Source organism: Arvicanthis niloticus, chromosome 14, assembly GCF_011762505.2.
Source record: "Arvicanthis niloticus isolate mArvNil1 chromosome 14, mArvNil1.pat.X, whole genome shotgun sequence".
NCBI lineage: Eukaryota > Metazoa > Chordata > Mammalia > Rodentia > Muridae > Arvicanthis > Arvicanthis niloticus.
This window is the reverse complement of record NC_047671.1, coordinates 24,509,108-24,534,430: the sequence shown is the minus strand read 5'-3', so window position 1 is coordinate 24,534,430 and position 25,323 is coordinate 24,509,108. Positions and strand designations below refer to the sequence as shown.

At 43.0% G+C, this 25,323-nt stretch overlaps 1 protein-coding gene across 3 annotated transcripts; it reads right to left on the bottom strand.

The window, feature by feature from the left end:
- Positions 1-561: 561 nt before the first annotated feature.
- On the bottom strand, positions 562-16,596 carry Nars1 (asparaginyl-tRNA synthetase 1). Of its 3 annotated transcripts, none has more exons than XM_034518117.2 (15): positions 16,382-16,596; positions 15,309-15,391; positions 12,255-12,320; positions 12,058-12,150; positions 11,884-11,973; positions 10,505-10,583; positions 9,297-9,367; positions 8,023-8,109; positions 5,559-5,780; positions 5,259-5,458; positions 4,584-4,719; positions 3,709-3,822; positions 1,993-2,124; positions 1,557-1,688; positions 562-1,011 (listed from the first exon to the last, which is right to left on the bottom strand). In XM_034518117.2, the coding sequence occupies exons 1-15, from the start codon at positions 16,422-16,424 to the stop codon at positions 880-882; spliced, it is 1,680 nt and encodes a 559-aa protein (XP_034374008.1). In that variant the 5' UTR covers positions 16,425-16,596; the 3' UTR covers positions 562-879. The 3 variants fall into 3 exon arrangements, with proteins under 3 accessions (XP_034374008.1, XP_034374007.1, XP_076768672.1); XM_034518116.2 differs by having other exon boundaries at positions 15,309-15,388; positions 16,382-16,530; XM_076912557.1 differs by lacking the exon at positions 16,382-16,596 and adding an exon at positions 14,768-14,818 and having other exon boundaries at positions 15,309-15,388.
- Between the last annotated feature and the right edge of the window lie 8,727 nt (positions 16,597-25,323).

Here is a 25,323-nt window from a genome sequence, read left to right as displayed (position 1 = left end):
TAACAACTGCTCATTTATTGGTTCGTGGGATACACCCCATCAGAATACCCGGCATGCATTTGGGGGAGAGCAACTGTGCACTGCAGCCATTGGTAAACTTGCTGAGTCTGCAAGGCAGTGCAGATGGTAGCCAAGGACGAGTCAGGGACAACTTAGCTGTCTATGGTGGCTAAGATTCCAGGTGCAAAGTCTTTGGAAACAGATTTACTTTTTGTTACTCAGGAATTACACCTGTGAGGGAAGTCCCTGTTCTTAAACTAAAGGCTTAGAGGGTTAGAATCATTTGAATAACCCACCATCCAAATCATGTTCATTGCAAATTATAATCCACCTTCATTAATTTTTCCCTGTCAACTCATACCACTCAGAATTGTGAACACTGTATGAATTTACAAAAGATCAATAGTGAATGGAAAGGGCTGTGTATTTGACGCTAGTTTCTTTTATGTCAAACAGCCAATGTCTCTTTTAGATGCTTGCTGTAACAGATGTGTATGATAAAGAATTCCAGTGACACTTAAAAGGACAAAAAGGTGGAGGTACTGGAATGTCAGACCACAATTAAAAACTGGATAATCATGTATGGTTTATTTAGTACAATGATTGTAACCTACAGTACAATAAGGTATCTCCATAACTAAAGAGCGACATGACGTATATTTCCTTAAAATGTTGTAGTGAGTATTTTTATTAAAGGAGCATCAACGTCACCTGATGTTCAAGTAATACCTACTGTTTTTTAAGATAATGGGAAGAAAGAACATAAAGACAGGAAAAAGCTACTACTCCCAACAGGAAGTCAAGGGACAATTTGGGCGTTTGTTCTTTTGTAGAGGCAGTCTTAACTTTTCATTTCCTTCGTGCTTCGGGGCCACGTGGTTATGGCGTGCAGCGCTGGAGAAATCGAGGGTACAAGCACACATCTCGGATGTGATGCCTGTTCAGAAGCCAGCTGAGAAATCGTTCCAAGCCCAAGCCATACCCTCCGTGAGGACATGTACCATATTTTCTCTGTTAAATAAATGAGAGAAAGAATGCTTATTTTAAAACTGTACCTAATCACATTAAAATTATTACTACGATGAACTAACTTCCACAATGTAACAGTTAGCTCATCATAGTAATAATTCAACCCAAATCCATTCGCCTTCATAAACCATGCAGAGAGGAATAGTTCACTGAACCATCTGAAAGTAAGAGATTTCACCTTCCAAACTAATTGCCTTGATAGATCAGAGGAAAGTGAGGAACAGTATTAGATGCTGGTAGGATCCAGGAGATCTTAAGCCCTCTTCTGGCCTCTGAAGGCATTGCATGTGAAACAAACATGCAGGCCAAATACCCATTCACATCAAAACAAAACCAAGAACAAACCGCAGTAGAACTTTACAAATGAAACTGATGTATAACTGGGCTAAAGACAAAAATGGCAATATCCCACTGCTACATGAAGCACACACAGCTCATCTGAATACATGGGATTCTGAACTCCTAACAATGTATGCAAAAAGTATTACAGTGAAAAACTGTAAAGAAGTTTAAACAATTGCTTTTACCTGATCTGTATACCAGTAATAGGGAGTGGGGTCGATCCCTTCCCTCTTATAGCCTTCTAGAATCTCCTCACTGTCCCAGGAGCGCATCGAGCCTCCCACAATCTCACCGACATTAGGCATCAGCACATCCACCTTAAAATAGTAAGTCGAAAATCCCACAGTTACCACCACTCTACCAGACACGGATGCGAGGCTTTAGGGAAATTACATATCAAGCTGCTAACTTGAAAGAAAGCCCCACGACTACACAAAATTCAAGTATTATTCAAACTCTTTAACAGAACATGTCAAGTGTTACCAGGGAAGTGATTTTTACTTTAATCACTGTCATTCTAGATTTATGAAATTCTTGCCATGAGCTACATCTTATCTCAAATGACAGTTCCCACACCCTTAAAAAGCAAATTCTCTAATACTCATGGAACCACGGACTGACAGATTCAGTGAGCCGAGGATCCTCAGGACAGCGCTGCATATAGAAGGACTTGATCTCCACAGGAAAGCGACACAGCAGGATTGGTTCATTAATGGTGTCTGTCATCAGTCTCTCAGGCGCTTCGGGTATATCCTGAGGTTAAACCAGATTTCATTAATACTTCAAATTGCAAAAAGAAAGCAGCTTTTTAGTCTTCAGTCAGTTCCTAAAATACACTAGAGAATGCATGTGGACCTATAACCTATGCCCATGTATATAGGAATAATTTATTTAAAAAAGAAATAAAGCCTACTTGTGGCTATCAAATGAGCTGTGGCAGGATCAGCTTTTACCACAGCCTAGGCAGTGTGCTGAGTGCTGCTATGGAGTGACCCTGCTGCCCCGACACCTAAGTTAGGCCCAGATACTGCTCTGACTCTTGGTCAGCCAGACTCATGCTCTCAAGCAAATACGGCCCACTTAGTCTCCAGAGCAGAAGACAGTCAGTGTATGCTCCAGAACGTGACCCATCTGCAAAGTTCCGATGATATTCATCTTTAAACGGTCACCTGTACTCCTTCCCTGTTAAAGTCAATCACTTATTCGATGGTAGAAACAGTCATAAATAACCAACATCGAGTTTGTGTTATCACACCTGCAACTATAACCAGGAAAAATGATAAACCAAGCTAAATTAGTCTCTTTCAAAACATTCCTCCAGAAACTGTATTGAAACGGAACTCAAAACTCCTATGGCAGTCAGAGCTGGCAGAGAACTGGACAGGACTCACTGATCTGTGTAAGGGCTGAAGCAGAAGTGGGAAGTCACTGGCTCTGCTCTCTGAAGGTTTGGAGACAAGGATGAAATGGGGAACACTCTGGTCTCTTAGGTTGTATCTGTCTCCTACACTGGGGTTCTGTAGGAGATAAAGGTATACCTGGAAAAGCCTGCAGACTATTCACTAGCTCTAGGGCCTTGTGCTACAGAATCGAGAAATGCACAATACACACCAGCATGCACTGAGAGCTTCCTGTGCCACCAGCCCTGACCACCTTATCTGGTAGGAGAGGGTGTCACTTCACAGTAGACGTGAGGACAGTTGGGTCACTAGCCTTCAGTTACATAGCAGGCTGAGAGAGAAGCCCATGTAGGGCACTGAGACATTAGCTCTATAGCTGGGGACTGTTCCACTCAATAACACTAGGTACTAGATATAATAAGGTACTTTAACACTTCAGTTCGGAGTTATGCTATACATCATAAACTGAATTTACAAGACAGCAAGGGCAATGTGTGGAGACCGGAGACATCATTTGTTCTCTATGTAAATCACTTCTGAAGACAAAGCAAAGCTCTGCAGAGCAGCAGCCACTCATGGTTCACCTGTGAATGCACATGCCAACAGTGAAGCAGGAATGGTCAAGTACATATCTGAATATTTGCATGTTGGGCTCCTAGCCAGGGAGGCTGAAGAATGAGCTGGCTGAGGCACACTCATGAGCAGTAAGAGAAAAGGATGCTGTGTCAAAGAAGGAACTCAAACATTCTGGAACTCCACAAGAAAGACCCTGTTCTAAAGTGCACGCTATCAGGAATCCAGATAATCTGCGAAGTAGTTTCTGTTACTATTATTGACTTGAAGGCAAGGAGAGACATCCAGCATCAGGAGGCAGCCACAACCAGAAACTTGCTCAAACATACAAGCCCCTCTGAAGCAATGAGAAAGGGACACGTACGTCTCCAAATTCATAGAACGTCCCGTCCTCTTTCTTTACATCGTGCTCCTTCAGCCACTCAATGGCATCTGCATAGTTCATCCGGCGGAACGGCCGTTTGGGGGGCTTAAAGTTCTAGAGTAAAGAGAAAAGAGGAAAACTGGATAGAAAGAAAGCATCCAGCCTAGGAATGCCTGTTAAGAAACAAAAAAGGGGTGGGGGCTAGAGAAATGGCTCAGTGGTTGAGTATGGGCTGCTTTTCCTGAGGCCCCAGGATCGATCGCCAGCCCCGACATGGCAGCTTATAACCAGCTGTTCTAGTTCCAGGGGATCCAGCACCTTCTCAATTTCAGAGACAATGCACGCATATGGTATAGACATACACGCAGGCAAAACACTCATATGTATGTGTGTGCTCTGCTTTTATATATATATATATATATATATATATATATGTATTTTTAATATGTAAAATAAAAACACAAGCAGGGTATGGAAATAGACCCTGGAGAGATGGCGGAGCAGGTAAAGCCCTTGCCATGAAAGCCAGATACCCAGGGCCTGATCCATGGACCAAGGTGGGTGGGGAGGGGGAAGAGAACCAACTCCACAAGTTGTTCTCTGCCTTCCATCTGCACCATTACACATACAGTAACAATAAACTCTTTAACATAGAAAATAGTTCTGCAGATCATTATTAGGAAACAGTGTTTCAGATGAAGAAATACTTATGACTGCCTCTTTTATAAACTAAAATACAGTCATTGGCAATTTACCAGTTTTAAATTTTCAGAACATTATTTACTTATTTCAGTTCACTAAACCTACAAGAACAGAGTGTTTCTGTCTTCTACAAAGACTGGAATTCTTTCATCTGGAGAGAACACTACACCTACCGGATTGAGGTCATACACTATGCCTGCCACTGGAGACTTCAAGACTCTGGCCACCACATCGCACACTAGGTCCTCTAAACGGTTCAGGAGGTCCTCAAAGGTCAGGAAAGGACACTCAGCTTCCACATGAGTGAACCTGAAGAACAGACACAGCTGAGCGCTGCTCTTATTTTACACAGACGTTTCTCTCAAGCAAAGGTTTGTTTGTTTGTTTGTTTGAGACAGGGTTTCTCTGTGTAGCCCTGGCTGGCCTCGGACTCAGAAATCCGCCTGCCTCTTCCTCCCAACCCCCCAAGTGCTGGGATTAAAGGCATGCGCCACCACCGCCCGCCACCGCCCTGCTCAAGCAAAAATTTGAACCTTGGGGAAGTGTCCAGAGTGAACTGTGGGTATCTCAGAAGCCTCACTGAAAGCTCACAGGAAAATCAGAGAATAGACTTTGGCTGTGGCCTAAGGAACTGTCTTTTCTTTCTTCTTTGGCAGGATCTTATAGGCCAGCCTGGCCCTGAACATCTAATCCTCCTGCCTCTACCTCCCAAGTGAGATTAGCAGCACCTGCCACCAGGTTCACAGCTATGTGATACTGGAGACTTAACCCTGTATATGCTGAGCATGCAATCTACCAGCTGAGCTCTCCCACAGCCCTAGGAGCCGCTGAGGTAATCAATTGCATACTCAGCCAGGTGCCTTCGTGTCCTGGACTGTTCGGCCCTGTATGACTGAGCTATACAAAAAACATCTCCCAGGGCTGGCAGGCAGGTCTCCAGGTACAACTGTGAGGACTGGGTCAAAAATGCTTCTTCTCCGAAATAGTCAAGCTTGAAGAGTGTGGCCCCACCTTCCACCTGCGTCTGCACCAGTGTCGGAGTGGTAACCTGTTAAGGTGAGAAGGAGCAAACAAGTCTGCTGCGGCCACCACTTCCAAATGGCACCGGGTACCACTTGCAAAAGATGACCTGTGTAACAGGCACTTACTTCATAGTACCCCCTGTCGAAGAAGTGGTCCCTAAAACACCTGGTGATCATGGACCGTGCTTTCAGGATTTTGGACATGTTTTCTCCCCGGATCATCATGTGCCTGTTGTTGAGCTGGACGTCCACATCAGACTCCTCGTTGATCAGGTTATCAGCCCCTCCAGCTGGGGCCAGCCCCACCAGTTCCCAGAAGTCACAGCTCAGCTCATGGCCTCCTGGAGCCTTTATGTGTAAAAGGCAGAAGAGAAAAGCAGAAGGAGTGAGACAGACACTAAAAATTAACAGCACTGAAGATGTTAGAGCCAAGTTTTCAGAAAGGTGTTATTTTAAGAACATTATTAGTAGCTTTAGACTCCAGAATTAGAGACCTAATAACTCAGTGCTATAATTTTACATTTAATACTTCTTTCCATGTAAACACACATGCATTTTGTAAATTTAAAAGGCTGTGGTAGTTTGAGTATGTTTAGCCCATGGGAAGTGGCACTAGTAGGAGGTGTGGCCTTATTGGAGAAGTGTGTCCCTGTAGGGGTGGGCTCTGAGGTCCTATGCTCAAACTCCACCTAGTGCCCGTCCTCCTGGCTGCCTGTGAAAGAGTCCTCTTCTGCTGCTTGCAAACCAAGGTGTAGAACTCTCAGCTTCTCCAGCACCATGTCTGCCTGCATGCTGCTGCTTCCTGCCATGAAGGTAATGGACTGAACCTCTAAAACTGTAAGCCAGCCTCAATTAACTGTTGTCTTTTATAAGAGTTGCCTTGGTCATGGTGTTTCTTCACAGACTAAGACAAAGGCATATACTAAGAATTACACCAACTCTAATTCCACGACTGGAGTAACTACTAACAACTGTCAGCATGATGGTTTGTTTTCTTTAGCATTTGTCTAAACAGTTAGTTAACATACTTCTCCATATGTAACTTAAATATGGAGCTTAAAAGCTAGTTCAGCAGTGAGAGTGCATACTTCCCGTCCAAAGGACTTGAGTGCAGTTTCCAGCACTCACAGGGTGGCTTACAATTACCTTTAAAAGCAGCTCCACGGCATCTGATGCCTCTGGTTTCTGAGGGCAACTGTACTTGTGTGCACATAACACATATCAACACACATATACATAATTGAAGTAATAAAAAATAAAGTCTTACATTTAAATGGAATAATTTTTTTCCTAAAAGCAGTTATCTATTTAGAAAACGATAATCAGAATTTTCCCTATTGACTCTATGGGAAGTAATTTATTCTAAAAGCCTCTCATTCACAGAGCATGTAATTATCTTGTTGCCAGTGGGACAGCAAGTAACACCATGACAACCACTCCATCTGTAATCACAGTACTTCAAGGAAAACTCAATGAACTTCACTCAGACACTCATTTTTATTACAGGGCAGGCTTTTACACGAACTCTGGTACCAGGAGTATTTGCTCCCTCTTGTGGTTAATAAGCTACACTTGTAGGGTTTTTCCTAGGCAACAGTTACAAGCACAGTAGCTATTTGAACTGTAATTAGCAACAGGTAAATGTTATTACAATATGTTACCTGCTCCTGACTAAAGCAAAAATATATTCTTATGTTCGGTCACCTCCCCCCCCACCCCCACCCCCCCGCCCACACACACTTTCTTTCTTTCCTAAGAAACTACCAATTCCTGTTCAAAGCTTTCAGTTTAAACTAATGTTTTCTAAAATCCTTAGAGTTTAAATAGGTTTAGCCTCCACAGACTCGTGTTTGAATCCTTGGCTCCTGGCAAGTGGCACTGTAAGGAGGTGTGGCCTTGTGTGTGACTGTGGGGGTGGGCTGTGAGGACTCTAGGCTCAAGCTCTGCCCAGTGTGGAATGGCTGCCTATGGAATTCAGTCCCTTTCTGTTGCCTGTGGATCAAGATGTAGAACTCTCGGTTCCTCCAGAACCATGTCTGCCTGCATGCTGTCATGGTTCCTCCTGTAATGGTAATGGACTGGACCTTTGAAACTGTAATCCAGCCCCAAGTAAATACTTCCTTTATAAGAGTTGCCTTGGTCATGGTGTCTCTCCACAGCAATGAAATCTTAAGTAAGACAGTGAGTTAGCAGATAATGTCACACAACTGGGTTTGTCACAGAAGCTAGCTGAGCCCCATTCAAATCTACTGAATGCATTTCTTTCACTTGGATGTGTTAGTTGTGTCATGGTATGTCACAGCAAGAAAGCCATCACTCAAAGTAGCCTCTCTATCTTCAACTTCCCAACCTCCAGAACTACAAGAAAAGTCTTTTCATCATGAATTTCCTAGTCCATGAGACGCTGTTATAGCTAAGGCAGACTAAGATAAAAACATACAGTGTACATATTTTACTGGACATAGTATATTGACTTTATAGTATTCGACATTTGTGAATTTATATGACAACACCAAACGTGGCACTGCAGACACTGGGGAACAAACGACTAAACACCTATGGCTTTACTCCATGAGTTCGGCTCACTTACCTGTTTGCCCTTTGGAGTTAGCTTTAGTGTTCCGTATACTGCCACACTACTCTCGGTGGACAAGACCACTCCATTGTAACACTGACACTGTAAAAAGACCAAAGCTCGTATTAGCCTACTGATGTTGATTTAAAATATTCTAATAAAGGTAAAGGAATTATTTACAAGTTAATTTTGGTTTGGTTTTCTATTAACGATAGGGTCTCATATAGCCCTGCCAATCTTGAACTTCTGATCTTAAACTTCTGACATTCCTGCTTCTAAGAGAAAGAGTTGGGATTGATTATAGGCTGTGCTACCACCCCTGGTTCACCACTGAAATGGGGGTGGGGTGGGGTGCATGCACGAGTGAGCACGAAAGCTATTTTTGGAGAAGGCATTAAATCAGTGTAGCCATGCAGCACACAGTACTTCTCTTAGCAATGGAGCGCATTTATATGACCTGTTGATATGACAGCTAGTGTAGTACACCCTAGTAGTTGCTCAATGAGATACGAATGTACTCGATGGACGGTGGTGCTACCATTCAAAACATATGGCTGTATAAAAACATATCTGTCCCCTCTACATGAACACATAAGATAAAGGACACTAGCCCCATTACAGACCCCCACAGTCTATCTTTGACTTAAGTGGACAGAGCTTCTCTACAGCATGATGACCAGTACATGCTAAAGTCATTACAAGAAAAGAGATGAGCATTTGACAATGGTGGGATAGGGCTGCTTACACTTCCAGCTACTAACTACAGAAACCCAAGTGGGCACCATGTGCCTCTTGACATAACCAGAGGAACAGAGGTTCATTTGTAGTTGTGTGAAGGAAATAAAAATCCAATATTGTCAGACACAACGTCCATTTGTAAGCAGTGCAAGCAGAAGCGCGCTGAGTGACACAAGGCAGGATGGACCAATCTCAGTGTGAGACCCTCCCACAGAGCAGCTGCGGAGCAGGAGGAGAGAGGACAGCAAGGAGACATCCAGTCTCCTACGAAGATGACATCCAGGGAAACAAGCCAGGACCCACCATAAACTGGCTCTCTATACTGTTCTAAGATTCTGTTTCAGAAAATTTCCTTAACAAAAGCTTTCCCTCTAGCTTTTCTAAGGGATAATCAGAACTTTTTACTTGTGTGATATACAATGGTTTTGATACAGGTATCCAGTTAACATAGTAAAAATTTAAAATATGTACAGACCCTAAATTCTCAAAATTTACAGTTATGGGCCCTATTAAATACAATCTTTCAGACATATTTAAGACAAAATACCTACCAAGTCATCTGACAAGACACACTGAAGATAACCCGTACCATCTCGCAACACCAAAAACATCAAATTCTTTCCTAGAAATGAGAAACAAAATTCAGCCAGTCTCAAGGGACTCCTGAGTCCATACCCCACCCTACATAAGCAGCTCCAAGGGTAAGCATCAGAAGTTCAGACCTCTGCATCTGAAGTGCCCCAAGCCTATTGTTTATGTACTGTATATTCTAATTGGACACAGCCTTTGCCACCCACATGACCCACAGTCAGTCAGTCCTGAACTGAGGCACTGTCATGTTTACTTCCAAATCCCCGAAAACGTGAACAACAGTGCTGAGCACCAGGAGGGGCAGGAAGATGTGAAGATACACACTCACTTATATACCACTCGTTTTTATGAATGATTTGATAATCACTTATAGTAAAGTAACAAACTAATAAAAAGGAGAAAAATGCCAGGGTGAAGGGAGTATAAAAATCAAAACTAAGGTGCCGGGGATGGGGAGACAGCTTGTGGTTAAAGTGCTTGCCATGCAGGCATGAGGAGCAGATTTCAGATTCCCAGAACCCATGCAAAAAAGCAGGCAAGGTGGGTATGGTGGCCCCTGTAATTCCAGCCTTAGAAGAGCTGTCCCGAGCAAGCTGGTTAGCTAGATCAGCCATATCAAGGAGCTCTGGGTTCAAGTGAGAGACCCTGCCTCAAACAGATACAGTGGAAGATAAATCCTGGGTAATTTCAGACATCAGTCTCGGGCCTCCATGTGCATATGTCTCCACATATCTGACCACATACATTCAAACATGCATTCTCACACATCATACATGGGAGGGCAGGGGACCAACTAGGATGCTAACGTAAAAAAATAAGATAAAAAATAAGCACACAAAAAAATTCTGTGATCATATTCTAGATGAGGATCTGCTCTTATAATACATGTCCCTGTTTCTCATTAAATAATTAAAATTCAGTTTGAGGATGATGTACTTATTATACCTTCTGACCACTGTGGTTTCTAATAGGTGGAGTAATATATAAGTTTCAAACTTTCAGAGTCATGTGGCATAGGAACAAATGCAGGCTATAAATTATCACAGCCTTTAAAAAGACAGTACACCAAGAACCTAAACAACCCCAAAGACAAGTTTCTATGCTCTCCTTCACCTAAAACCAGGATTATCTAAAATTGAAAAGAGGAAAAGAAAACCTACCCACTCACCTTGCCTGCGTAACCTGTGGACCCAGCCAAACACCTTCACTCTCTGGCCTCTGTATCCTTCTAATGCTCTAATCTTTACCTGTCAAATATAAATGAAAACTACGTGAAACATGTCATTATTACAAACCAACATTTTCACCAATATTCCATAGATTGTAGTAAAATGTCACCTGTCAGAAACAATCACTGCTGGGTGTATGCCACACACACTCAATGCCAGCACTTGTAAGGCAAAGCCAGGAAGAGGTCTATGAATTCTAGGCCAGTCAGGGATACATTAGTCTCAAACAACAACCAAACAACTAGGAACAACAAAAACCAAACCAAGCCAAACCCCACAAAAACCAAACCAAGCCAAACCCCACAATAATCAGTTACAGAGAGAGAGAGAGAGAGAGAGAGAGAGAGAGAGAGAGAGAAGAAGAAGAAGAAGAAGAAGAAGAAGAAGAAGAAGAAGAAGAAGAAGAAGAAAAAGTCCTTTTCTATTAATACAAAATTGGCAATGAGAGACACCTAAAACTGTTTCAGGTACTGTTAGAGAAATTCAGTTAATAAGTGAATTCAGGTTGTCACAAGAGATGTGCTTGTCACCCACACTAGCAACAATCCCAGCCTCACAGGTCTAAATACCCAGACACCGGAAACCTAAGACAGGAAAATGCTGAGAAGAGGAAGTGGGAAGCAGCTGAGGCTGACAAACACTTCGCCAGCAGAACATTACTGAAGCTCAGGCCTAACTCACTGCTGGGCCAGCAGTCTGTTTGGGTTCCAGGAAAAAAACACAAGAGCAATCCTCCTTTCAAAGAATCACAAATGCTTCTGAAGTATTTGTACCACTTGTGAAAACCTAGCTTTTGACTTTTGGGTGAAAAAACTATGCCTCAAACTACCCAGCACAGCCAGACAGTAGCCACATCTGCTGCTGGTCAGTCGGAGCAGAATCTGCTCATCACAGAATGTCTAAACTTAAGGACCAAACTGAACCTCTAAAAGCCAACCTCTCACCGGGCGGTGGTAGCGCACGCTTTTAATCCCAGCGCTTGGGAGGCAGAGGCAGGCGGATTTCTGAGTTCAAGGCCAGCCTGGTCTACAGAGTGAGTTCCAGGACAGCCAGGGCTACACAGAGAAACCCTGTCTCAAAAAACTAAGGGGAAAAAAAAAAAAAAAAAAAAAAGCCAACCCCTCAGTACTCAGAACACTGCCTGCCAATCCCTCCTAAAAAGACAGAACAGTAGAACAAAGGATGTGTGCACTGCAAACCCAGAAGTAACAAAGGATGTGTGCACTGCAAACCCAGAAGTAACAAAGCATGTGTGCACTGCAAACCCAGAAGTGCAGATACAGCTAAACCCATAACACCAGAAAGGACAGGCACTTACACATGCCGGCTCGGGCAGGCTCGGGTCATTTTTAATGATAATTTTTTTTGCTTCCTCCAAGTTCTTTTCTCTTCGTAAGTTATCTTCTGCCTAATTTTAAAAATAATGCATTTGGTAAATATAGTTCTGGGTGTTGTAACTATAAAAATGTGTAGTGGCAAATTCGTTAGTCACCTCTTTCTTCTCCCGAGAATCACTCTTCATCTGTTCTCTGTGCCACATCTTTTTAATGTTCTTCATCTGTGACTTAGAAATCACATCCCACCTCTACAGAGAGAGCACAAAGATATGCAGTGGCTTCCACACCTCTATGTGCCAGAAAACTAATTTTTCACAAAGCACAATCTTGAAAAGGCTTGGGGGCACCCTACCTCATTTTCCTTTTGTGAATCCACATAAATGGTGGGAAACGGCTCCTTTCCAACTGTCATCAAAGCCTTGGGGAGGGAGAGAGAGAAAACATTTCTTCAATATTATGCAATGCTTAGTAACCCAAATCACACCTGGATCATGAACCTCAACATTACCGAGAGCCTGGAAGAAAGAAAGCATCAGGAGCCAGGAGGTGGAAACCATGGCAGCAGGACGACTCACTGGGCCTCCTACAGGACGAGTTTGCTCTAAGAACACCCCAGACCATGCTACTGAAAACCCCAACCAGTTCAGCCTCACAGTAAACAGCCCCTACCTCCACCCATCAGAGAGGAGAGTCAAATGGTCACAGGGACCAGCACAGCTATGCCAACAGAAGAGAGGCAGCAGAAAGCAAAAACACTTTGCAAATGCTATCTGAAAAGTTAGAGACTTGTAAAATAACAAAGGCAGAACCTAAGATAGGCAGGTCAGAAACTCTTTCAACATAGTAAAAGCCAAGTTACACAGAAGGCTAATCTCCTTTTAAGTTGAAAATTTTTCGAGACTATTTTTCTCATCAATATTGGTTGGTATATTAGGCATTACTGTATTGTATATCATTTAGTAGTTTATAGCTTGTATGGTTTAAGTTAGTGAATATAAAAAATTTTAAAATGCTTAGGTTTTTATTGAGGGTGTGTGTGGTCAGAGGACAACTAGGAAATTCAACTTTCTCTTCCTACCACATGGGTCTGAACTCAGATTGTCAAGACTGGCAGCAATCACCTTTACTCAATGAGCCATCTTACTGGCCCCTAAAGGCCAATTTTTAAAATAGGGTCTCTAACTCAAAGCAGTCTTGACCTTGCTATGTAGCTGAGGATAACCTTGAACTCCTGGACCTTTCTTTACCTTCCAGGTACTGGAATTACAGGTCAAAGGCAAAGATGAATATCCTAGTAACTAACCTTCAAGCACTGTCTGAAAATTTCTCTAGAGTTATTACATCAAACAGGAAAAGAAGTACCTTATTTTCTCTGGCAATAAAATGTGAAGTTTATAAAGCCTGACCTTTGAGAGCGTACCATCTAGTCTCTGCCTGTTTGAGCCCCTCAAGGGCTACTGAGCTGTCCTGTGCTTCAGCTTTTCTATGAGCCATGCATCCTGACCTATCTGGTTTCATTCCTCAGCTAAAGGCCAGAGGCTATAAAGTTACAAAAGACAGTCACTAACTTGGGAGTTAAACAGTTAGGCTTATGAGGAAACATTAACATTTATTTAAGATTAGTTAAGCCCTCCTCTCCCGAATACAAAATGACCACACACATATAGCAGTCATAAAAAGAAAAAAGGAATGCCCAAATTCCTGAAAAATCTCCACCCATTCCCAGAGAAAACATGTACATCCCTCAGGGATGACTCCATCCTCCTCCCTCACATTCTGAGTCTTCCAATCCCCAAGGCTGGAGAAGCTGCTTTGCAAGTTTATTCCCCCCATCCCTTCTACTATTCTTCACCTGTTTTTTCTTCACTGTTCCAAAACCCAAGGCAACAGAAACCCTGACCTTTTAGTGTGGCTTAGTCCACTTTGTTACACACTGTAGAGCAAATGTGAATCTTAACACCAAGAGAATTCTTAACAGTAAGTGAACACAGGCTCATAGTCTTGCACCTCTGTGAGCACACTTCAGTCGATGATGGACTGCACGTCCAGCTCTGGCCCCATCAGATGATCAGTGCGCAGGCTCACTGTGACCACCTACATTCTTTGTATGGTCGCTCTACCTCCCATCAACACAGCTCATCTGCAGAGATCTTGGAATCCATTTCCTTCCTCCAACAGTACACGATACTCATCTTTAATGTCAGAGACGGGAAGAGCCTAACTAACATTCTTTACAGTTGAAGGGCACACCTTCAGACAACAACATTCCTCTTCCAAGGGTCACCATTGGCTTTGGAAAGTCACAGGAGACATACCAACTGAGAAAGACATCTCTCTGAAGAGTTAAAACATATTAAAGCATGACCACGTGACCTGACCTTAGTAGAAAACACTTCAAGGTTAGGAGGATTTGATGACTGATACTGTCAAGCATCTATAAAAATAAAAATATAGATGCACAGAGAAAGGAGTGACAGGGTCTTGCTCTTCCAAAGAGGGGGCATTTAACCACCCCCCTGGTGGAGTAACTATAGTCAGAGGACTCCAGCATTCCGCTCAACAAGCCAATGAATAAATACTACAGTGGGGACACCGTAACCTGAAGCAATTAATTCTGAATCAAAGGATTCCTGGGACATGTGTAACAGTCCACTTAGAATGGGCTAACCTCAGATGATGTTCCTAGGTCCCCGAAATAACAGTACATTAATTAAGTGGCATTTTTGTCTTCAGCATTCAGATTCATGAGTCTGCTTTAAAGAGCTTGTCCGTTGATGGATTGCTGGCATGTCAAGTCTTTGGGTCTCAAGGTCAAGATGGTATCTGTACTATGATAAAGCCATCAAGAGACCTCTTCAGACTCACCCGGGGAATGGGGTCAGTGTGATCCAGAGGGGACTCCTACTGTTACAAGACCTGAAAAACAAACAATCTGACAGAGGGGAAAAAAAGCGCAGAGATAAACCCCTTGTAATAAAGGAGAAAAGGAAAAACCTGATATGTATGTAAGTTGGAGCTTTGATCTACCACTCTTAAATCTACATGTGTGTACATCCCCTATATCTTCCCTTTTCGGGGTTCCTTTTCGAAATCTAACATTTGAAATAAAATTATTGGGGAGATGGCTGTGTGGGTAAAGGTGACTGCCTCAAAGCATGACGGGCTGAGTTTGCATTTGGTGCTCAGCTCACATGGCGGACAACAGAACAAACGGTACAAGTTGTCCCCTGACTTCCATACCTGTGGCAGAGGCACACAAATACTGCCCTCCTTCCCTCCTCCCCGTGACCAGACGCTGTATTTTCTTTTCAAAGAAAGAATGAAATAAAATTCTCGACAAGTCATTCAATGTCGACACTCACTGCTAAAATAAAAATAAAATAAAATAAAATCCTACTGAGATTACCTTTAGGCCTGTTTTAAATGGTTTCTCCTTGGTTCCATCCCCTGTTGCGTCATTTCCTTCTCGGTCAGAGACATAGAGCTCTGCTGTTTTGTTTTTTGTTTTTTTGTTAAAAAAAGAAAGAAAGAAAGAAAAGTTACTCGTCCCTCATCACTTAATGCAACTGCTTTATAATTTTCTATCTTTGTAAACTGAAAAATCGTCTGACTTGTAAAAAAAAAAAAACTACCACAGACCAAAAGAAGTCAGCACATTATTTTTCCAACCTCCGTTTAAGACTTTCCTCCTAACATCCACCTCCTAACACAATGAACCGCAAATCTGAATTTCCTATATGAATTTTTTTTCATTATTTTAACCTATTTGAACTTCTCTCTATGTGGCTGCACAACATTAAAGGCAGAATTTTAAAATTCATCCTAACTTTATTAGATGCCGTACCTTAAAAGTCAGAGTGACCTGGGAGTGAATTTATTTAACCTTTCTGAACTTCATCTATAAAATCAGGAAGATAATATAGACAACGTACAGGGATGTAATGAGAATAACACAGAACAAGATGTGAATCAGGCATCCCAGTAATGCACAGAGAGCAAACGAAAACGCCAGTTCCCTGTGCTTTTCGAAACAAATCCAAACTCTGGGGGTAAGCCGCAGAGGGCCTTACAACTGTGACATCGCCTCCGTTTCTTAAATCTTTTTTATTTTCACCGCTGCGGATCTCACGGAAAAAGTGAGGTTGTGCGAAAATTAATTAAAAGCTTTAAATCGTTTTCAGAAGAACGACTGAAGAACTGCACATCTGGGGCTTCACTAGGACCCTTGCAGCGCCCTCGGAATCACGAGCCTTTCGAGGGGGGGCTGGGCCAGGGAGGCGGTGGCCGAGGGACCCACAGGGCTGGAGCAGAACCAGACCTGGGCCACCGAGTCGGGTGCCCAGGTCTGTGGATCTGGGGCGAGGGACCAGGGCCCCACGAATATTTCGGAGAGCGCCCACGCCCCGCCGAGCACTAAGAGAAGTTCTGGAATTCGGCCGGAACCTTTCTGTGCCGTGCCACACGCCGAACCTCACTCACCTAGTACCATCTCCGCAGTCCCCCTGATCACCTCTGAGGACATGGACACTGCACCACCGCAGCCTGCTCACCCCAACGTGCACTGAAGGCTTCCTTAACTGAGGCGTTGCATCAGATCACCTAGAGCAGCGGTCGCGGATATGAGTCAGCGGAACGTCGGGCAGCTATTGGCTATAGGAGGTGGGCGAGTGACTCAGCGGCCGCCATTTTTAGTCAGGGAAGACAACACTTCCGGTTCGAAGACACAGGGCGGGGTGCAGCCTCTGGACTCAGGAGACCGAACAGCAGGTTCCCGGGTTGGAATGCGCAGCTGAAGAAATCAGTCTCCCTTGGCTCCCAGCTCTGCGTGTAGCTGAACGCATTTCACGAATTCAACCACCACGGGGGGGGGGGGGGTAGATTTATTATTTATTTTATGATTTATATGTATGAGTGGCTTGCCGCTACATGCACCTGATGCGTGCCTTGTAAAAGAAAGAACATCGGATCTCTAGAGACCTGAGTTCTGCATAATTGTGAGCTGAGAAGAGAACCCAGGACCTTCGGAAGATCAGCAAGTGCTTTTAATCGCTGAGCCCCCGAAAATATACTTTAAAAAAGAAATTGTGATGAGCCAGTTTAAGTAACATTAAGTAAACATTTAATCGCGTTAGTTGCTGTACTAATCCTCAGATGATTTAAAATATGCGAGAAGATTTGTATAGGTTCGATGCAGACGCTATGCTATTTGGTATAAGGCGTCCGTTGTTTCATTATTTGCAAAGGTCCTGTTAACAATCTCCCTGATGGCGAGGGTTGGCCTCACTCCCTGTCTCTGGCGGTAGATCTTCTATGTCACCAGTCAGATTATGGGTAACGTGTCTGGCTAGGATCGGTGTGGTGTTCTCAACACAGCGTGGAGTTCAGGAAGCGCTTGGCTAACTCTTCTAGGCAACAGTCTCATTTAATCCGATCTCCCTCCAGGAGCTGACGTTTCCTTGCTGCGTAGCTGAGAAAGTCACAATCAGAAATTGGCTAGAAATTGCCAGTGCCCTTTATTGACTCTCGGACTGAATTGTGTTTAATTAATGGCATTGTTCAAGCTATGGTCATTCTAGGGGCGCTCTGTTCTTGTGGTCACCGTGTTCCCGCACTGCGTACTCCGAATTGTTCTGGTCTCTCAGCCCATTTAGTTTGTCGCGCACTGTAAGAGTATGTCTCTATTTAGCTTTCACCATAGTTACCTGCCTAAGTTCAGGGTGTACGAATCCAGCGTTACCATATTGACGCCTGGCAGTTTCCCTGGCTCTTCTCCTGGGTCTTGTCAAATTCACAAACGCCTTCCAAGAGCTTTGGTATCCATTCATCCATTCAGTGTTTTGCTCCACAAAACAATTTTTTGAAGAGAGAAAAGGCAAAAATCAGTGTGAGATCTTCTTACTCCACCCCAGCCTGGGAAGGGGTTTAGTGTGTGAAAGATGTAAGTAGTGTGTATCTGTACTGCAGACAACGGTGAAGATATCACTATGAGACTTATTTTAAGGCACTGAAGATTCAACTTCCCTCTTGCCTTGGAGAGTTAAATTTAAGCACAAGCGTTTATCCCTGGAGAACCTTTTCTTCAGTGATTCCCCAAGCCGTTTTATGTTTGTCTGTAAGCACCCAGGATATGAAATAAAATCATTTAATATGAAATAAAATCATTTAAAAACTAATATCCCACTAAGGAGGATGAATTTGAGCAATTAGGACTCTGATACTAGATATACTGGAAAATAACACAGTTACTGTAGTTTTTTTTTTTTCCTTCAATTTTATGGGAAATTTAAAACAGGCAGCAGATAAACAAAAACCTACCAATAAGACCAGGCTGGACTACATCAGGCTTTATGTTAAAAACAAAACAAAAGAAAAAGGGGCTGGAGAGGTGGCTCAGAGGTTAAGAGGACCAACTGCTCTTCCAGAGGCCGTGAGTTCAATTCCAGGCAATCACATGGTGGCTCACAACCTCCTGTAATAGGATCCTACATAAAATAAATAAATCCTAAAAACAAAGAAACAAAACAAAAACAAACAAAACAGTGGAATCCCTAGAATTCATGTGAACCAACCAAAAAACAAAAACAAAACAACAGCAACAACAACAACAAACCTCAGAATAGCCAAAGCACTCCTGAGAAGACTACTGAGCAAGTAGAAGGCATCACAGTACTGGATTCTGAATTAAACAGACAGACCCTCTGCACTGCCCAGCTTCTCCGGTGTCCCCTTCAATGGCCACCTATCAGTGAGGACCTTGGCAGCCTGTTAGGCTCTCACAGAGGCATGCCTCATCACATCTAGCTTTTTCAAATGTTGATTCTGGTGAATCAAACTCCTGTCTTTCTGTTAGCAAGGTATATGCTTTACCAACTGAGCCAGTATCATGACATCAGATCCCGAGCTGAAATTTCTGACAGTTTTAAAACTATGAGCGTTTCCTCTTTCTGTGTGTCCTATTATTGAAGTCATTGCATCTGTCTCTACATTGTTGTGACTTAATCTGTGACATAAGGTAATGTAGGAGAAATTTAGCTCATGGCTTCAAAGGGGTCAGCCCAGCATGGGGGAAGGGTGTGATAAAGCAGAATGGTTTACACTGTGACAGCCAAGAAACAGACAAAGAAGGGACTACAGAAGTAAACGTGCCAGGGAAAGAGAGCTTCAGAGGACATATCCCAAGTAATGGATTTCCCCTATATGGCCAACTTTATGCTTTTCATCACCTCTCTATAAGGCTTCTTATTATGAATTCATTAATGAGCTCATTAGGTCAGAGCCCTAGAGTCTAGTCATCTGTGGAAACCCTCAAAGATACACTCTAATCAAGTTGACAGTCAACTATCACAGCCATCTTGACTGATAATTGATTGGTCAGCACAGAGACCTACTGATTGACTCTGTAACATGCTTTCCCATTCTCAAGGGGGCTCTTTACTTACTTCCTGTGTTCTAAAGAGTTCATCTGGATTCTTCTGGGGGCAAAGGAAATGAACGTTCACAAAACCATTGAAGGAAAGGCAGTGCTATCTATCACTGCGAACCTTGCTCATCCAGAAGGGCAAGGCACGGGGCAATTGAGAAGCATCTGTGACTTGCACAGGAAAATCTGAGCTCAAAAGACCCCCTTTGGCTTAAAAGTGTGTAGTGGTTTGAATGAGAATACTCCCCACAGGTTCAGATGTTTGAACACTTGGTCCCCAGTTGGTGGCGCTGTCTGAGGAGGTTTAGGGGACATAGCCCTGTTAGAGGAAGTATGTCACTAGGGGGTGGGCTTTGAGAGTTTAAAGACTTGTACCTCTTCCCTTTCTCTCTACTTTGTGTTTGTGGCTCAAGGAATTAAGTGCTCAGCTTCCTGTTCCTGCTTCCATATCTTTCCCCTCTGTGCTGCCATTGTAGATGCTAACCCTTAACCCATAAGCCAAAATACACTCTTTCTTCCATAACATATGGTCATGGTGTTTTACCACACACAGCAACAGGAAGACACAATGTTTTATTTCATATTACAATTATGGAATATATTATATATGCACAGTTCACGTTTTACTTTTAAAAGTATGAAAAGATTCTTCCATTTTAAAAGTCTCACTCCTCATCAAATACCTTCTGTCATAGCTCTGCGTCTTATCTTTTGAGACAGTGTCTCTTGCTAAACCTGGAATCTGCTGATAGAGTTGGACTAGCTAAGTAACAAGGCTCTGGCCAGCCCCAGGGAACTTCCTGTGTCTACTTCCCCAGTAGTGGGAGGTTTGGTGTGTGCGGTCATAACCAGCCTTTATGTGAGTTCTAGGAAAGAAATTCAGCTCCTCTTTCTTATACAGAAAGCATTTTACCAACAGCCATCCCTCCATCCTATCAAATACCTTTAAAAGAGTGTGTGTGTATACAAGTGTAGGGGCTAGAGAAGTATATCAGGTGTTTGGTGTTACCGCCTGTCTTCTTCCTTTGAGTCTGGGTCTCTCAGTGAACTTGGAGCTATGCTGGAGATCTCCAAGGATCTTGTCTCCTCTCCACCCCTTCATCTCTCTCTGTCTCTGTCTCTCTCTGTGTGTCTCTGTCTGTTTGTGTCTCTCTGTCTCTGTCTCTCTCTGTCTCTCTGTCTCTCTCTCTCTCTGTGTCTCTCTCTCTCTCTCTGTCTCTCCACCCCCCCTCTGTCACTCATAGGTGCTGGGATTCAAAGCAGGTCCTCAAGAAGCATTAGCACTAACTGAACTATCTTTCCATGCCCTACATCATCTTTTTTTTTCTTTTCTTTTTTTTTTTTTTTTTTTTTTTTTTAGAGACAGGGTTTCTCTGTGTAGCCCTGGCTGTCCTGGAACTCACTCTGTAGACTAGGCTGGCCTCGAACTCAGAAATCCACCTGCCTCTGCCTCCCAAGTGCTGGGGTTAAAGGCGTGTGCCACCACTGTCCGGCTACAGTGTACTCATATACATAAAATACATTTAAAAAAAAAAGTTGCCTTGGTCATGGTGTCTGTCACAGTTGAAAGCCTGCAAGGCCAGAGGCAGAGAAAGCACCCAGCTAACCTTCCTCCTCAGCCAGTGTTCCAGAACAAATGCCCCTCTTTTAGGTCATCTCAAAAAAGCTCCCTTCAAACCGAATGTCCTTCCCTTCTACTTCCTGTGCATTTTATTTTTATCCATCCTCCTGACTCCTTCTTACTCTTAATAATTATTTTTAATAATCTTATGATAACTTACTGTCAATAAGTTGCTTGACATATGGTTGACTTTATTTAATCCTAAGCAGAAAGCTCTTGGATTAATGGTATGTACTCAGGCTGAGCCACACCACAACTAAAAACAGGTTTTTCCAGTAAATAACATAATCTTGGGGCTCACAGTGTGATCAGATACCCTGCAAGTTTTGTATTGCATTCCTTCCTCTTGTTTCCCGATTGGCCAATGCTATTGAGTAGTCTCTCTCTCTCTCTCTCTCTCTCTCTCTCTCTCTCTCTCTCTCTCTCTCTCTGTGTGTGTATGTCCATGTGTGTGAAAAGTATAGAAAACTTATGAAAAATATAGAAAGTTATTATGACCCCTAGACCTGAGCAAAAGAATACAGGCCAGCTGGTTCACTAGTTCCACCAAGAAGACAGAACTAAATGTGAGATTTTTAGGTCTTCACTGCCCCGGGATGCATTCTACATTCTGGGAGGGGTACATTATCCCTGAGTCAGAGGACACTTGCTGGATTAAGATTCAGGAGAGGAAGGGAGAGGTTGATTACCATTCCTCAGACCTCAGGGAAGAGAACCCACCTGCGGGTGGAGAAGGCCCAAAGCACAGATAGTTGGACAAGGTTACATCCTTGCGAAAGATGAGTGTACAAGATGTTTCCACATGACTCTGACTAAATTACGGGTTGAGACTTTTTTTTGGGACTTTTCACTATTTTTATGTTATGTTTCCTTAGTTACCCCCTCATCCCCCTTTGGCTTGTGGTTTTCCTCTATATAAGATCTCCTCTCACCAGGCTGAATTGTCAATTCCTCTGCTCCTGCATGGGTTATGAATTGACCATCAGACAGTTGATCCCGAAATATATCTCTTGCTGATTGCATCTAGATCAGTGTCTTGTGAATTATTGGGTGGCCGTGACATCCCGAGACTTGAGTAAGAGACTCCTCTCTCGGAGATCTTTCAGGTGTATATGTCTGTGTTCAAGTGTCTATTCAAACTTCTTAAGGAAGAGCTATGCTACAAAGTGGGGATTCATGCTCATTATTTTACTTGTGGATATTCAATATTATTTGTAGAAAAGACTGTTCTAGCCCCATTTAATTGCCGTTGTTCTCTTGTTAAAACCCAGTTGTCCATATATGTGTGGACTGATTTCTGGGCTCTTTCATGTTCTGTCAATCTGCAGGCCAGTACTATTCCTTTTTGATAGCTGTAGCTTTATTATACTTGAATCTTCATGGCGATTGGGTCATCTGTGTTGCTCAACTGACGGATACCTGAATTTTTTTGATTGGGTTTCATTTGGTTCGCCAAGGCAGGGTCTTGCTATGTATTTTGGGTTGGTCTTAACTTTCTATGTAGCCCAACTAGCTTTGAACTCATGATCCTTCTGCCTCAGCCTCCTGACTGTCTTTTAGGGTTGCAGGAATGTACCATCACACCCAGCTTACCTGAGGGAGTTGATTTATAAGGAGGACAGATTTACTTTGGCTCCTAGTTTCAGAGCATAATCCCTTAGCTCTATTGCTTTGGGCCTGCAGATGCATAATCGCGGTGGGAATGTGTGGTGGAACAGACCCATTTGTAGTGACCGGGGATTACAAATGAGAGGAATGTGGGCTCCCACATCTCCTTTAAGGCCATTTCCTCAATAATGTAACATCCTTCCATTGGCTTCCACCTCCTAAGGATTGCACCCCATCACAAGAGTGCCACAGGCTGGGGACCAAGCCTTTAACACATGGGATTTAGAGACATTTCAGATCCTACCTACAACACCTTCCATCTTTAATTTTGTTTCTCTGTTGTTTTATAAATCCTTCTAAGTCTTTGTATTCCCAGATGAGATTTAGAATTCACTTGAACTTAGAAAAATCTATGGGACTTTGGTTGGGATTGCGCTGCTTCTGTGCGTCCATCCCACCCTTTTCACATGAAAGGAAGCCAGCCGTCAGGCACAGTCCTAGGCCTGGCCCTCTGTATTCACAATGAATTGTGTAGACCGTTCTTAGTTTCCCTTGGTTTCTATTCTAGTGTCATCAAAAGATATCAAACTATATTTAGCCAGCCCCATCTCATTGATTTCTAGCTTTGACAACATTTTTTTGTTGTTATAAATCCTTTGGTAGCACTGTAGTCATACATGTGGTTTCCCTTGGAAGCAGATACATCTGCACAATGAAACTGAGAAGTATGATGACCACGTTTCAGGGTAATAGCTTTGAGATTTTAGTGGCTATTTCTAAACTGCTCATATTAGAGTTTCATCAGTTTATAGTTCTATCAAGAATAAAACAGAAGGTAGGTTTTGCACACAGCTTTAACCGTGCCTACCTTAATCTGTAAAATAAAGCCTAGATAGAGCCAATGATTGGGTAGAAGAAGGGAAGGTGGAGCTGAAAGTTTGGGAAAGAAGGAGGAGGTGGAAGGAAAATGGAGCAGAAGCATGTGGCCTGGAGAAACCACAAGTTATAAGGGATCTTATACACGGGGAAGATGGTAGTGCAGTGGTAGATCTACCCAGTCTAGGCATGCAGCTTGTATTCATATTGATTGAGTTGTGTTTTCTTTGCCCAGGCTTATTTGGGTTGGAGACTTACCACAACACATGTTGTTTTCTAGGATGTGGCTATGGCACACACCAACTCACTGCAGCTGTAGTTAACTGCACACAATCAAGCTAGACAAACTTTCAGCATGGTTGGTAAGGCCTCCAAGACGCTGCCCCTATTGGAGGAGCTATTGGTACATGATGGCTGTTGCAGGCAGGAGAGTCGAGTCACTCTTCTTTGGGATTTGACTGGCAGCAGATTGGTCATGCCCCAGTAGATAGCCACATTCCCATGTACTATGTGGTATATGGGCAGCACTGATTACACTTAGGTAGTTATTGATAACAACAATAACAAAAAGACAGGAAGTTGGGAGGGAGATGGGGTGGAGGCACTAGGGGGAGTTGAAGGGTGGCTGATGGATGGATATAATCAAAATACATTGTATACATACACAGATATTTTTAAAAAACAAAGATAGTATTTGAAAAAAAAAAAAAGCAACCTATGCTGACCCTCTCTGGCATACACACTTGTTTTCTGTTCTCCACTCCTGGCCTGACAGGGGCTTCCTCCATTTAAGTTATATCAAGTTTCACACATGTTGTAGCATGGATCAGTATCACATTCTTTTTGTGGCCAAATTGTATTCCAATTGTATACATCTGTATCTGTTGATTCATCCACCTGCTGATGCAGTGTCTGGGTTGTTTCTACCTTTGGGCTGCTGTGAACCCTAGTTTGTAAGTGTTGTTTAAGTTCCTGTTTCTATTACTGTCAAGTATGTATCTCAGAGTAGACTTGCCAAGCCAAAGCCAAACGGTCCTCCCCAGTGATTATACTCCTCTCCATGTCCCCAGAAGGATGGGGATTCAAGTTTCTACACTTTCTCTTAGTATCGTGACTATGATATTGAGTGTGAAGTGGGATTGCGCTTATTTATTTATTTATTTGCGATAGGATCTCCCTAGTTCATGTTGTCCTCAGGTTCACCATGACGTTGACAACGAGCTGCCTGCCTTCAGCTCCTGCAGAGTCACGCCTGGCTTCCCACTTTGATTTTCACCTTCCCGGTGGCCAAAGACCTTGAGCATCTTTCCAGGTACTTATCAACCACTTATAGAGGATATTTGGAGAGATAGCTCTAGAAAATGATTTTTGTTTTCTTCAGCAAGCATTTTTATGTGGATGGGTGCTTTGCCTGTGTTTGTGCGCTGTATAATGGTTACCCTTATGCCATTCAAATGCTGATTTCTCTGCCCTCATATCTTGTTTCAATGCTTATTCTTAGAAGCTCCTGTCTCAAGTTTATATAAACGTTGCTCCTCACTCATTCTCTGCCAATAACACCCAATGAGCCAGGGGCCTGGAGGCTTAGAGGTTAAGAGCACTGGTTGCTCCTCCAGAGGAGGTTCACAATTATCTATGATGAGATCTGGTGGCCTCTTCTGATGTGCAGGCATCCTGTGTATATATATATATATATATATATATATATATATATATATATATATATATATATATTAAAGCCAATGAGCCAACACAGAACTTTAGCGAGAATAAGATGGGACTTCTGATCCCAGGAGGGGTGGAAATGGAGACCGGAAGTGGAGGGGGGGACCACAAGGAATAGGTGGAAGGAGTATCAGGAGAGCTGGATCAAGAACAGACAGAAAAAAAAAATGA